The sequence below is a fragment of the Narcine bancroftii genome, chromosome 4 (assembly GCF_036971445.1).
Source record: "Narcine bancroftii isolate sNarBan1 chromosome 4, sNarBan1.hap1, whole genome shotgun sequence".
Classification (NCBI taxonomy): Eukaryota; Metazoa; Chordata; class Chondrichthyes; order Torpediniformes; family Narcinidae; genus Narcine; species Narcine bancroftii.
In genome coordinates this window covers 227251950-227267456 of record NC_091472.1, presented here as the reverse complement: position 1 = coordinate 227267456, position 15507 = coordinate 227251950, and the positions used below count along the sequence as shown (strand labels likewise).

General features: G+C 42.2%; 1 protein-coding gene and 1 long non-coding RNA gene across 8 annotated transcripts in view; one reads left to right on the top strand and one right to left on the bottom strand.

Annotated features, from left to right (window-relative positions):
- The window catches only part of LOC138761671 (uncharacterized), a 191642-nt gene that overhangs the window by 35402 nt on the left and 140733 nt on the right, over positions 1-15507 (bottom strand). Inside the window, exon 4 of the long non-coding RNA XR_011356422.1 lies at positions 4357-4477. This is a non-coding gene — a long non-coding RNA (uncharacterized lncRNA). The remainder of the gene's footprint in view (positions 1-4356; positions 4478-15507) is intronic.
- itgb2 (integrin, beta 2) overlaps positions 1-15507 on the top strand; it is a 146792-nt gene that overhangs the window by 79191 nt on the left and 52094 nt on the right. For all 7 annotated transcript variants that reach the window (XM_069934213.1, XM_069934214.1, XM_069934215.1 and 4 more), the window contains exons 5-8: positions 1573-1743; positions 4901-5142; positions 8844-9002; positions 12512-12607. In XM_069934213.1, the coding sequence (XP_069790314.1) occupies positions 1573-1743; positions 4901-5142; positions 8844-9002; positions 12512-12607 (668 nt within the window). The remainder of the gene's footprint in view (positions 1-1572; positions 1744-4900; positions 5143-8843; positions 9003-12511; positions 12608-15507) is intronic.

The window sequence follows — 15507 nt, the reverse complement described above, 5'->3', positions numbered from 1 at the left end:
AGGCATCCCAAATGAGATCATCTGTGGTCTCAGCCGCAGTTCTGTCTGTGCAGGCACAGTCCCTGCCCATTGCCTTTAGTGCTTGAATATAAGCTCTACAGGACTCACCACGCTGTTGCCTCCTTGTTGCTAGTTTGTACTCAGCATAGACCCTGTTCACCAGTCGCTCGTAGAGCCCTTTCAGCACCTTCATGGCTGCGGCGTAAGTGGTCATGTCCTGGATGCTCTGGTAGACTCTCGGGACACCATTGTCATCAATCTTAGTAGTCGATGGCTGTCCTCTATCACGGCAGGATCAGAACGTTGTAAGTATGTTTCGAAGCACCTCACCCAGTGCTTAAAGTCATTCGAAGCTGTAGCCGACTGTGGGTCGATGTCGAGGCGTTCCAACCGTAACATATGCTCCACCCCTTTAAAACTTTCTAGTTAATAAAATTGTAGAGCGCATCAAAAGAATCAAAGGTTTGTTGATCCAAACCAAGGCTTTTATTAACTAGAAGACTAGAGCGTATCACATGCAGGTTGACCAATCCAGAATGACCTGGTCTGGCTAAGAGCAACCCTTTAAGACCTGCCAGTAGCATGGCTACGTTCTCAGCCAATCACAATCATCCTGCACTACAATCTATACATGTACAAATTGGTGATAGAATCTGTACTATCACAATTGGGAAGTCTTGATGTTCAAAGGGATATTGTTACAAGTCAGTGAAAGCGAACATAGAGAAATAGAAGACAGTTTAAAAAGAATAGAAGACTGTTGATCTCTACTGGTTGAGGGTTTGAAAACAAAAGTTCTTGCTGTAACAAAGACTCACCAGGCTGGTTTGTGGGATGAAGGCTTGTCTGGTTGAATTGGTTAGGCTTTATTCTCTAGAATTTAGAATAAACGATTCTTTGATTGAAATCTGAATTCCAAATGGGTGCAACAGGCTAGAAATGTGAAGTTTGTTTTCCAGCTGAGGAGTTGAGAACAAATTGTTACATCCTTAAAATAAAATGGAGGTCTTATTTTGGAGGAAAGGGTGATGAGCCTGCAATATTTTTTGACTTGGAGGGCCTGATCATTGATTGCATTCAAAACAAAGATATGGATAAATGGCAGGAAAATACATTATTATAGAAAATTATAATGAAAGTTCAGGGAGTCAAATGGCTCCAATATTTTGATGTTTATGTGCCACATTTATCCAGTTCCAAACATAATTAAATGTGCATGTCAAAAGTGTGTGTGTGTGTGTGTGTGTGTGTGTGTGTGTGTGTGTGTGTGTGTGTGTGTGTGTGTGTGTGTGTGTGTGTGTGTGTGTGTGTGTGTGTGTGTGTACGTGTACGTACAGTGGGGAAGGGCAAGGGAGATGGACATTTTGGTAGGTGCGGTTGGAATTTTTGGAGTTAAGCAATTAATTACTGATATAGGTTTTGGGGCTTGGAGAGAAACCAAATTACCAAATTCAAAACAACTTGTAATGTGCAACCTTCAATTGTCGAACAAAGCAGAGAGAGAAAAACTTGTGACTTAGTTCCATGTCTTAATTTCTGATTCTTTAATAAATGCAATACTTTGCGTTTCAGGCAGCCCACAGAAGATCGAGGTAAAATTTAAGCGTGCTGAAGGCTACCCTGTTGACCTGTACTATCTCATGGATCTGTCTTATTCCATGAAAGATGATTTGGAGAAAGTGAAGAAACTGGGAGGACAGCTTCTTAAAGCCTTGACGAGCGTCACAAAATCTATCCGAATTGGTGAGCCTACTGTTTCCTGCTTTGCTCACTGTGAGCAAAGCCTCAAAATCAAATTGAGTAAACTAGCTGACACATTCTGAGCTCTGTATCAAAGAACCAGCGACAAGCATTTAGTTCTCTTCCATGGTAAAAGGTGCTTTACTGTCTCAGGGTACAGCAAAATGTTGCAGGCAGTAATTTTAAAGAAAGGAAAGATAAATTTGGACATCAAGCTCAAATTTAATTGCTAATTTAACAATCTGCTCTTTCTCTGGGTTTAGTTCAGTTTTTAAAGATATAATCAGAAATAGGGGGAAGGGGACCTGAAACCTCTCAATACTGGTGAAAGTCAAGTTTATTGTCATTTGAATGTACAGCATTTTCTGGTCCTCGGTGCAGAACACGCAGACACACAACCAGACATAACGCACATGCAAACAAACAATACACATGCAGGACAAGCATCATATCAATAAATAAATATTGTTTCAAGAATATGAGAGTCTCAGATGGTTTTAGTGAGCAGTTCCTTTGGTCATTCAGCATTCTCACTGCCCGTGAGAAGAAGCTGTTCCTCAGCCTAATGGTGCTGCCTCTGATATTCCTGCTTCTCTTTATTGAAAGATGCTGGATGCAATGGGCCCTTTAATGATTTTGCCTGCCCTCTTCAGACAATGATCCCAGTAGATCATGTCAATGATTGGGGTGGAGGGTGGGGTTGAGGTGAGTTCAGTGATCTTCTCTGCCACTCTTATGGTCCTGTGGATTGACCTCCGATCCATTTCTCTGCAGCAACCCTACCACACGTGATGCAGCTGGCCAGGTCGCTCTCGATAGAGCTCTTATAGAAGGTTAACATAATGATGACTGGTAGCCTTGCCAGCTTCATTGTTCTCAGGAAGTGCAGTCACTGTTGTACCTTCCTGACAAGTGAGGAGATGTGTCCACAATAGGTCACTAGTTAAGTGAACTCCAAGGAACTTTGTGCTCTCCACTCTCTACTGCAGAGTTGTTGATGTGTAGTGGAGAGTGGTTGTTCCTGGTCCTCCTGAAGTCCACGATCATCTCTTTAGTCTTGTCCATGTTGAGACTCAGGTTGTTATTCTCACACCATTATCATGAGATTTTCCACCTCTTCTCTGTAGAGTGACTCATCGTTGTTGCTGATGGAGCCAACAACTGGTGTGCTATCTGCAATATTGATGATGGTGTTGGAGCTTTATCTGGTGATTCAGTCGTGGGTCAGTAGCATGAACAGGAGCAGGCTGAGCACACAGCCCTGAGGTGCACCCAATGCTCAGCGTGATGGTGCTCGACATTTTGCTGCTGATCCGGACAGACTGTGGTCTTTCCGTTAGGAAGTCTAGAATCCAGTTGCAGAGAGGGGTGTAGAAGCCCCAGCAAGGAGAGATTTTCTATCAGCCTCTGGGGAATAATCGTATTAAATGCTGAGCTGAACAGCAGCCTGTCATATGAGGCATTGTTCTCCAGGTGGGTTAGGACAGAGTGAAGGGACAAGACTATAGCACCATCTGGAGAATGGTTTCTTCAAAATGTGTATTGAAATGGGTCCTGCACCTCTGGGAGGTGTACTTTGATGCGTTCCGTCACCAGATGCTTGAAGTGTTTCATAATGGTGGAGGTCACTGCCACAGGGCAGAAGTCACTGTTATTGTTGCTCTCTTGGGTACAAGGATGATGATAGCTGTCTTGAACTCTGGGGATGATGAACTGCTGCAGTGATATATTGAAGATGTCTGTGAAGAACTCCATGAATTGGTCTGCGCAGTCCTTCAGTACCTGATCAGGTATGTTGTCTGGTCCTGCTACCTTGTGTGGGTTCACCTTGGATAGGGTTCTCCTCATCCCAGCAATTGCTATGCAGGGGTCCTGTTCATTAGGGGGCATGGTGCTTTCTTCGGCATTAGCCTGTTCTTATGAAACAGAAATAGTTGGCTTCAAGGTAAATTAAAGTGCTTCTGAGCTATCCCTGTGATAGAGAATAGCATCTTATCCTTCTTCAGAAATTGAAGTTTACCTGGATTTCCTCATGAAATATTTTTGTTGTGTACCGACTATGCTGTGATGAAGGAACTCAGTGTAATGCGCGTCGAAAGAACCAAAGACTTGTTGATCCAAACCATGGCTTTTATTAACTAAAAGACTGGAGCATATCACAAGTAGGTCGACCAGTCCAGAATGACCTGGTCTGGCTAGGAGCAATCCTTTAAGACCTGCCAGTAGGTGTGGCTACGCTCTCAGCCAATCACAGTCATCCTACACTACCATCTGTACATATACACATTGGTGATAGAATCTGTACTATCACACTCAGCAATTCCAGTCCCTCTTCTTTTTTTACGTTGCATTTATTTTGTTCCAAGAAACATAGTTAAATGTGTATGTTAAAATTAATTTGAGGCTCAAATCAAAGAAATATTGTGATATCTACTGCAACACTAGGATGCAGTTTTTTCCTCCTTACTTGCCACTAGTTTCGGGTGGTGAAATGTAAATAAATTGTTTTATTCTCAATAGTGGAATATAAATTCAAACTTGACAGTTCAAAAATAAAGGTAATTTGTGAAAGTGCTCACAGTTGACCAGGATGGCTCCTGTTAGTGACACACTTACCTGATTCTGCCTTCACAATATATTCTTAATAAATGCACGGCCTGATGGTTTCAGCAGATCAAAGCATTTTCAGTGCTACAAATGCCATTCATGTTCTTCCATAGGTCTGATCTTCTGTTGGCTTAAAAAGAAAATCAAAGGTTGGTCAATTTGATTTTACTTCAAGAGGATTCTTTCATTTTTTTATGTTCCACAGGAGAGGATGCATTTTAACAGTGCCTTTTATTGTTCAATAGATAATAAGGGTGTCATTCCACTGGCCATTGCCATAAACTCGCTCAAGACAAAAATTATCAATAGTCAACTCCTGTAACAGGATCTAAAATATAATTAGGATTTGGGAAGTGGCTATTCATTTCTTGTAAATCATTATAACTCAGATAATGGTATTTAAGAGTGGAAAGAACAGTAAAACATGGTTTACAACTGACAATCCACTTACTGTGCTAGATTATGTATTTGCTCACAGTTGAGAGACCTCCTAACAATGAATGTAAATTATAGGCACAGTAAATCCCTAAATAATGACTTTTAATGCTTGCAGGATTTGGTTCCTTTGTGGACAAGACAGTGTTGCCCTTCGTTAACACCCACAAGGAGAAGATGAAAAACCCTTGCCCTGATAAAAATGAGGAATGTCAGCCTCCGTTTGATTTCAGACATGTCCTCAAGCTCACAAATGATTCAAAGTTGTTCACGAGAGAAGTTGGAAAGCAATATATTTCTGGAAACCTGGATCCTCCAGAGGCAGGCCTGGATGCCATGATGCAAGCAGCAGTTTGTGGGGTGAGACTATGATTCGGAAGGCTTGTAATTGTTTCTTTGATACCTGGCTAGTGCAAATTATATTGGCTTTCATTTCAACAACCACCATGCCCCTCCTCACCTCCTCCTGCCAACTTTCCAGCTCTACTGCACTGTCCCAGTCTGACAACACAATGACCCAATTTTTATGACTTGACCTAGTCATACATTACCCACAGCCCAACTCTAACATGCTGACTAAATTATCATTCTGGGCTAGTCCCATTGTCTGTATTTGGTCTATATCCTTATGAACACTTCCTGTCCATATATCTGTCAAATTTTCTTTGAATTTCAAATTTCAACCCATTTCTTTGGCTTCCCCTGACACCTTAATCCAGATAGAAACTGATATCTTTATCTGGATAGAGACATTAGATTTAGTAGTCAGGAAATAGGAAGGGCTCATGATAAGTTTATGGTAGCCGAGAAAGAGATTAAGAGAGCTCGAAGGGGACATGAGAAGGCCTTGGCAAGTAGGAATAAGGAGAAGCCCAAGGCATTCTATGAGTATGTGAAGAACAGAAGCATGATGAGAATCAAGGTGGGGCCACTTAAGGATAAAGGAGGCAACAGGAGGTGGAGGAGGTTAAAGAAGTCCGAAATGAATACTTGGCTTCAGTATTCACCAGAGAAAAGGACCTTAATCAAGGTGAGGTTAGAATAGAGCAGGCTTGTGTACTGGATGATTTTGAGATGAAGGAAGAGAATGTGTTGGATCTTCTGGAAAAATGAAGATTGGTAAGTCCCTGGGACTGGAGGCAATATACCCTAGATTACAGTGGAAAGGGAGAGAAGAGATAACTGGGGCCTTAGCTATGATCTTTGAGTCCTCCTTGGTCATAGGGGAGGTGCTAGAGGATTGGAGAATGACAACTGTGGTCCCCTTGTTTATAAAAGGTAATAGGAAGAATCCTGAGAATTATAAACTGGTGAGTCTTACATCAGTGGTGTGCAAACTATTGGAAAGGATTCTTAAGATAGAATTATAGAATTTATGAGTATTTGGAGAAATATAGTCTACTCAAGAATAGTCACCATGGCTTTGTGAAGGCTCGTGCCTCATGAGTCTAATTGTTTTTTGAGGGGGTGACAAAAGAAATCGATGAGAATAGGGTGGTGGATGTGGACTATATAGATTTTAGTAAGGCATTTAACAAGATCCCCCATGAGAGAATCGCTCAGAGAGTCATGAGGTATGGGATCCATGATACCTTGGCTGTGTGGATTAAAAATTGGCTTTCATGCTAAAAGCAGAGAGTAGTCGTAGAAGGAAAGTATTCTGTCTGGAGGTCAGTGACTAGTGGAGTTCTGCAGGGATCTGCCTGAGACCTCTTCTTTGTAATTTTTATAAATGACCTGGATGAAGACACGAAGGATGTGTCAAAAAGTTTGCAGATGATACGAAGGTTGGAGGAGTTGTAGATTGTGCTGAAGGTTGTCATAGTTATCAAATGATATAGACAGGAGCAGAGTTTGGTGGAAAAGTGGCAGATGCAGTTCAATCCAGATAAGTGTGAGGTGATACATTTTTGAAGGTCAAACTAGAAGGCTGAGTACAGGGTAAATGGGCAGATACTTAACAGAGTAGAGGAGCAGAGGGACCTTGGGGTCCAAATTCATACATATCTCAAGGTTGCTGTGCAGGTTGATAGGATAGTTAAGAAGGCCTGTGGGATGTTGGGCTTCATTAATTGGGAGATTGAATTCAAGAATCAAGAGGTCATGTTGCACTCTACAAATCTCTGGTGAGACCACACTTAGAAGATTGTGTTCAGTTCTGATCACCACATTATAGAAAGGAGATGGATGAAAGCTATGGAGAGGGAGGAGAGGAGATTTACCAGGATATTGCCTGGATTGGAAAACAAGACTTATGAGACAAGGTTAGCAGAGCTGAAACTTTTCCCTTTGGAGCAAAGAAGGATGACAGGAGACTTAATAAAGGTCTACCAGATTCTGAAAGGCATAGATAAGGTGGACAGCCAGCAGCAGAAATATCAAACACCAGTGGACTTATCTACAAATTGAAAGGATGAAAGTTTTGGGGAGATATCGGGGGTACATTTTTTTTTGCACAGAGAGTCTTATGGGTGCCTGGAATGCCTTGCCAGGGATAGTGGTGGAGGATTGAACATTAGGGCATTTAAGAGTCTCTTAGACATGCACATATTTGAAAGAAAAATAGAGGGTTACAAGGTAGGAAGGGGTTAATATTTTTTTGGTAGGAATATATAGGTTCGCCAAATGGCCTGTACTGTGCTGTAATGTTCTATATTCTATCCTCTGGGTTAAAAGATGCCCCTCAAATCCCTCTTAAATATCTTAAGATATCTTAAATATCTCCTCTCTCACCTTAAAACAATGCACTCTAGTTCCAGAATCATTGATCCTGGGAAGAAAGACTGTGAGGTTTCATTTTATGAATGTCCCTCATGATTATAGTCATAGGAAGGTGAACCATGACTCTAGGGAATAAAGATCTGGACTCTTCAGCCACTAACTACAATTCAGTCCAAATAACAAGCTGGTGAATCTTTTCTGCATCCTTTGCAATTTAAAGGCATCCTTCCAACAGCATATTCCCCACAGTTCACACATCTACCTGTGCCTTTCATAGCTGTGAAAACAAGCTAAGAAAATGTTATATGTACAAATCAAGAAACATTTTACCATATGCAAGCTTTTGGTTTACTATTTCCAGACAAATATGTTCTTAATAATTAACAAGCAACTAACAGTCATATTGTCCAAATAAGCCAAGTTCACAGCTTTAGCATGATTAATTCTAGATCTCAATGAGGGGGTTGGCCAATAAGGAGAGATTAAGTCATTTGGGACTATACTTGCTTGAATTTAGAAGAATGAAAGAAACTAAAATATAAAATAAAATTATTTCATAATAAAATTATGAAAGGCATGGATAAAGATAGAGGTGGTAAGTTTTTCCCATTGGTGGGGGAGAATAAAACTAGGGGAGAGAGCTTCAAGATCCAGCAGAGATTTAACATGGAGATGAGGAGGAACAGCTTTTTCAGAGGGTCGTGAATTTATGGAATACACTGCCCATTGAAGCAGTGGAGACCACCTTGATGAATATATGTAAGTCAAGGTTGGATAGATATTTGCAAAGTAGGGGAATTAAGGGATATGGGGGAAAAGGCAGGTGGTTGGAGATGAGCCTATCATCAGGTCGGCCTTGATCTCATTGAATGACGGAGCAGGCTTGATGGGCCGGATAGCCTACTCCTGGTCCTATTTATGTTTATTGTGTAATTATTACAGTATTATAATATGTGAAAAGGGGAAATGGTACTAGTTACATTTCACATATTTAAATGTAACTGCATACAACCACATAGAGGGATACATTTTTGGTTCATCTTTGTCACAATTAGATTCTAAATAGGTGAGTTGGGGCAAGAAACAAATCATCAGTTGGAATGTTTACACCCAGCTTGCACTGCATCCACTAGAATTATCCCTCCAACTGCCTGGCCAGTTGCCTCACTCCAGCAACCCAAACAAAAAGTTGGATTGCAAGTAAATTTTAAATATTGCTCAGATGAGTTAGCAAAAATTTAAACACTTGAAACATATTTTCCCTTGTCAAAGCTTGCATTGAAAGCATCAGATGTATATTGCTCGAAAATCTGGCTACAAGAGTGCACTGTTTCCCACAGGAGCAGATTGGGTGGCGCAATGTCACACGTCTTCTTGTGTACACTTCGGATGATGGATTTCACTTTGCTGGAGATGGGAAGCTTGGCGCAATACTAACACCCAATGATGGCAAATGCCATCTAAACAAAGAAGGCTTTTATGAAAACAATACAAAATATGTAAGTAAAGCTGTTATATGTTCTGCTTAAACAGAATTGTCCCAGTCTTCCATGTCAAGCATAAGTACTCCAGTTCAGAAATAATCTCAACTGTTTGGTGGTAGAACAGAGTGCTAATCACACAATCTTTTTTTAGCTTCAAATCAAATTGGTTGTTTCAGTGGGAAGTTTGACAGCATTGACTCCTGGCAGTGTTGTTTGGCCTCGTATGTTTGGTTTGTGGACAACATGCTGCAGTTCTTGTTAAAGAACAGTATAATTTTAAATTTCCAAACTGCTGACAAAGTCAGTCTTATAACTGAAAATCTGTAGAATGACATCTAACAGAACTTGAAATATATGCCCATAAATGAGGAAGTGAATATGTCTTCTATCATTTAGAGTCAGAGAATCGTAGAGCATGGAACAAACCCTTTGGCCCAACATAGCCATGCCAACCATTGTGGTCTTGACCCATTTGGTCTGTACCCTTCTATATACTTATTATTCAATGGTTTTATTAATGGTTTTTGAACATTGTCTTCGTAGGGAATTCTATGGTGCCCTCTGGCAACATTCCAGATACAGACCACCATCTAAATGGAAAAAGTTGCCTCTCATGTGTCTCTTGAAGCTTTCTCCTTTCACCTTAAACCTGTGCCCTCTAGTTGTAGAATTGTCTACTCTTGGAAAGAGGCTGTGACCGTTTACTTTTTCAAGCACCTCAAGATTTTATATATCTATACTTCTCACAGAAGACACCAGAAGATGCCATTGTAACAATCTCCCTGATCCAATTTGAAACTCAACTATGGTATATTGAAAATCCAGCCTCAAAAAACCTTTCTATTGATTGCTATATCCCATCACAAATTTCTCTCCATCACCAACACATGTCTTCCTTATGTCTGACTGACAGATAACCTGTGTACTCACAACCTTGTCATATTTGATTCAGAAACAAGCTTCACTCCATGCATTTTTAAATTAAGAAGGCCATCTCTTTTCAATTGTGTAATGCTTCCTGTGTCGGGCCCATCTCTGTTCACTAGCTGCTGGAAAGCTCCTCTATGCTTTGGTTACCTTCAGACCTGACTACTCAAACACACTTCTTAGCAGCCCATCATATTCTGTCACATTGAGAACATTCACTGCTCTAATATCTATATCCTAACTGCACGAGGACCTGTTTGCATATCTGCCCTCTGCTTGCCATCTCAATCTGACTGCCAGGTAACCAATGAGTTCATTTTAATTTTCTCATCCTTGTTCACAAGTTGCTTCATGGAATTGCACCTTACCTCTAAATAGTCCTCTGAAATTTGGGGTCTTCCAATTGATCATCATCAAATTCAGCTACCAATGCCATGAACAAGAACCCTCTCAAACTCTCCACTTCCCTTTCATTTCATCTCATTGTCCAAACTATTGCTCATTTTCCTGAATACTTCCACACATATCTCAGTGTTAAATCTTGTTTTAGTAGCATAATAAATTATCTTGGCTTGTTATTTTTTTACATTATAGGCACTGCAGAAACACTGATCTGTTATTTTTCTCAGCACTCACACATTCTCAATCATTAAAAACAATGTCCTTGCAAATTTTAAAATTTTAAATGTGAATTTATCCACAGTAATGTAGCGGAGTCCCTCTTGATTGGCGGAAATTAATTAATAACTCAGAACTCTTCTCCCAAAACACTCCACATTCCCCTTCCCTGCCAATCCTACCCAATATCAATTTCTTCCATCATAAACTGGGACTGCAGCTGATGATCTCTGGTTCACAGTTGCATCTAATGGCAGCACCATACTGTGGGAGGATTAATGGTCTTGGATGAATCAAATGGAGACGCTACTCTTAACTGTAATGAACTCCATATGATTTCAGAAGCAGAGCCATTTGACTGAATTTAATTGACATCTGAATGGCCAAATGACATATCAGTTTTACCAAAGTGGCTCTGCAGTGCTGGAAATACCTCCTTCACAACAACTGCAGCAGGCCAAGAAGGTAGCTCACAATTACCTTCTTAGGTGCTTAAAGTTGACCAAAATCACATTTTCCTTATTATTGATACAGTATGAGTGCAGAAAAATAACACAACCACGGTCAAAACTGGGCAAAAATAAATGTGTGAAAAACAAAAACAAAAGTCTGCAGACACTGTGATTGTAGTAAAAACACACAGAAATGAGGGAGGGACTCAGCCGGACTTGTAGCATCCATAGAATAAAAATAAGCACGTTTGACATGGCTCATGGTCCTCAAAATTAAATTAAATGCAGCATCGGGTTATTTCCCATCAAAACAATAAAGGTCTTCTACTTAAAGGAACCAATAGAGCTGAAAATAAATACAAAAGATGATGTTGTGTCATGGACCAGCACATATATGACCACATCACCAATGAAGAATTTTAGACACTCGACTGCAGATGGCAAGATCTGAGGCAATAAAAAAAAATCAATCTGTGGAATTCAGTGGAGCAAACAAAATTAGTCAGGGGAGAGGGAAAGGAGGACTGTTATTTCAGATTCCTTCATCAAGTTTGTTAATAGTGAGGGGAGATAGCCAATATAAAGAAAGGTTGGGAGGGGTGAAAGAGGGACAATTGGGGAATTGGTAAATCAGGAAGGGGTGAAGGGTGACAGACAGATGTGGAGGGAGAGGGGTAGAGTAAGGAAACAAGAGACAGATGATTGTTAGATGCCAGACAGACAGAAAGAGGAAGAGAAAAATAAAGGAGAGCAGGTGGATAAGATGAGCTTGGGAGGATGAAGGTGGTGAAGGGGCATAGATGGGAACAAATATGTCCATTTGTGAAATTTGATAAGCAAAGAAAGTGATAATTGTGGAATGGAAACTATCAGGGGTGATATGAAGGGCAGATGGCACCAAATGGAGTGAGAAGGGGGAGGATGTGTGGTGTGTAGGTAAAGGTGGATGATCCAAGAGGGGGTGAAAATGGTGGACTGGGGGTGGTGGAAAAGAAACAAAAAAAAAATCAGTGTTTGGAAGAAAGGACCAGAGAGGAATCGTAAAAGGAGAGAGCACAGGAGTTGCAGGTTATCACCAGTCTTAAGTGGGCACTACTAGTACTTCTCAACACTGTCTGAAAGGAGCTCCATGCAAAACAAAACTGGTTTGAGATTTTGGGTTTCAGTCAAAGCAGCCGAGATGATGGACAGCACAGTCTCAGGCAGTGAGTCAGCCAATCAGCATTCATTGTAGAGCCAGCTGGTCTTCATGTTCCAAGTCAACAGCTTACACTTTCGACTTGAGTTTGGTGTCAATGAAACTCTGACAGTTTCTAAATTGGATTGCTGAGCAGCAAAGTTTGTTTTAGAATTAGCTGAAATGGTAAGTTGAGGATCTACTTCACTGGAACAATGAACCATTTTGTGATCCCAATTTTGCTTAGATGTGTGATGTCGTCACTGGTGTTTTTTTTAACCAATGTAGATGAAAGATGAAAATAAAGTGAATAAAACATTGTGACTTTTTTTCTTATGTCTGTTTTCCAGGACTATCCATCTGTGGCTGAGTTGGCTGCTAAGTTGGCTGAAAATAACATTCAACCAATTTTTGCAGTCACAAGTCAAATAAAGCCAATCTACGAGGTAATCATTTATGATTCAAGTCAATGTAGTTAACTATTGACCAGAAGGCCAATGTAATGTGTTAAAGCATAATTTTGCGAGCTAAATTTTCACAGAACTGCATTATTATGTCACCATTTCACATTAATGTGTAAAGCGTAGCAGTTGCTACAGCAGAGAATGGAAGAATGACACACACTAGATGTGGTTAGAGAGAAGACTGGTTTATCAAACTCTCTGCTCCTGCTTATATAGGCCAAATTTTTCATCCCTGGCCCCGTTTTCCCACTGTTGTCAGCGGTATTCTGACTGCTGATTGGTCAGTATTCCTGCTGTGAGGGCAGTCGGTTGGGGAGAAAAGCCATTAGCCTGCACAAGCCTTGTGAGATTGCTGCGTTAGACCCCCATTTTGTGTACCGGGCCACCTCCTGGGTAGTGGGCCTCTACACGACACCCCTCCCAGAACTGGTGATCCGATTGTTGTTCTTTGATTTTGGACCCTACCCCTGCGTCATGGGGCTTGCATGGTGACTGGCTGTCTGTGCCCATGTATGCTAGTTTGAGGCACTTGATACTGAAATGCTCCTCCTTACCCACCACATGCATGTGGACCTTTTGTGTCTGGTCACTCGATAAGGCCCCCTCGTATGGTCATTGCAGAGGTATGTGGTGTGCTCCCCATTGCACAAAGGCATATTTACATGCCTTTTGGTCCCAGTGGGTTGGCTGTGTTGAGGCTAGGTTGACTAGTTACTCCCTTAGATTTTCCAGTGTTGCTGCTGGTGGTTCTTTTGGGTCCTTGGCAGTGGCCAAGGACACCCCTAGTATGACCAAAGGTGTGCCGTACACCATTTCTGCTGCTGAGGCGTTAAAACCCTCCTTTGGTGCAATGCAGATGTCTAGGATAACCTAGACCACATAACCTAGACCAAGGTTCTGATGGCTGGGTGCATCAGGATGTGCACCACATCGAAAACCTGCCATCTCCAGGATGCTGGTATGATGGGGCAGGGTTTGCTTGTGGACATGTCGCACAGGAGCGTCTGGGTACCCAGGCCGATGGTGATGTCCTAGAGCCTGAGCCTTGAGACCGCCATCTTGTACATGTGAATCTCAAGGTCTGTTTGTGTTTTGGCAAGGACCATGTAGTCTATCCTCTGGGACAGGATCTGAATGGCCTGAATCACCAGTCATGATATTTTGCATTGGTCATTACATTGGTTTCAATGTCTGTGGTAAACTTGGATATGTAGGACAGGTGTCTTTGCTGCCTGGCTGACCATGGGTCCGATACTTTATTGAAGGTGAAGGTTAATAATTTGTGGTCTGTGTAAACCTTAAGTGACCTCCCCTCCAAAAAATATCTGAAGTGCCGGACTGCCAGGTACAGTGCCAAGAGTTCGCAATTGAAGGTGCTATATTTAAGTTCATGTGGCCGGAGGTGTCTGCTAAAGAACACCAGGGGGCTGCCGTTGTCCCTCATCAATTGTTCAAATATGCCCATGACCACTGTGTTGGAGATGTCTACTGAGGGCGGTCAGGGCATCTCTTCTAGGATGCACCAGAAGCGTACTATCGGCAAGTGTATCTTTTTCCTTCTGAAATGTCTCTGATGCTTCTCTCTTCTTTTTCCTGCCATGAGTGCGAACAGGGGGCACATGATTCAGGCTGCTGCTGGTTTGAAATGGTGGTAAAAGTTGATCATACCGATGAATCCCTGGAGGCACTTCACCCTGTGGGGCTTGGTGAAATGCCTGACAGCTTCTATTTTTTTGGGCAGGGGTGTCATGCCCTGTTTGTTGATTCTGTGCCTAGAAGTCTATTGTCTTTAGCCCAAAATGACATTTGGCCTGGTTGATTGCAAGGCCAAAGTTGCTCAGGTGGGTACACAATTCTCTTAGGTGGGCCATGTGATCTTTGCGATTGCAGCTGGCTATGAGGCTATCATCCAGGTAAATGAACACGAACCTGAGGTCCTGGACTTCTATGTCCATTAGTTTCTGGAAAGTCTGAGCTGCATCCTTGAGCCTGAAAGGCATTCTTTGGAACTCAAACAGTCAAAAGGGCGTGATGATCGTGGTTTTAGGATGCCATTGGGGTGGACCAATATTTAATGATAGTCACGGATGTGGTCGACCTTCAAAAATATTTGTGCCCCCTGAAGGTTTGCAGTAAAATCCTGTATATGTGGTACAGGATATCTGTTCAGTGTGGTGGCTTTGTTGAGATGGCAGTAGTCTCCATATGGCCTCCACCTCCTTCTGCTTTTGGTACCATATGCAGGGGGAGCCCCAAGGGCATTCAGAACACCGCACTGTCCACAGTTCCTCCATCTTTTTAAATACCTCTTTCACAAGGTTGAGTTTCTCAGGAGGGGGGAGGCGGCATGCTCTGGTGTGGAGTGGTGGGCCCTCTGTCAGGATGTGGTACCATACCTCATGCTTTGGGTCAGCTGAGGTAAACTGGGGTGTCATGATGGAAGGGAATTTGTGGGTCACTGTGACAGAATTGAGGTGGGGGTCCAGTAATTTGGCTTCTCCGAGGGAGAAAGTCTGTAAAGTCCTGGCATACACCAAACACCACCCTTTGAGTTCGATTAGCAGGCAGTGGGTCCGGAAAAAGTCTGCCTCCAGGAGCGGTTGTGCAACCGCCACCAGTGTAAAAGTCCATGTGAACTGGCTGTTGCCAAAGTGGACTGAGATGATGCGGGTGCTGAGGTGGGGGGGAGGGGGGAAGATCGCTGATCTAGGCACCCATGTTGACCAGGAAATGCTGTCCCGAGAAGGAGTCCCAGACATGGAGGAGGCTATCTCATTGGTCAACCACCATAACCACATGATGGTTGGCTACAGCGTTTTCCTGAAATGCGCAGAAGGGGCAGCATCAGTGGGCTTCCATACCCCATCGCAGCTGGTAGAAAC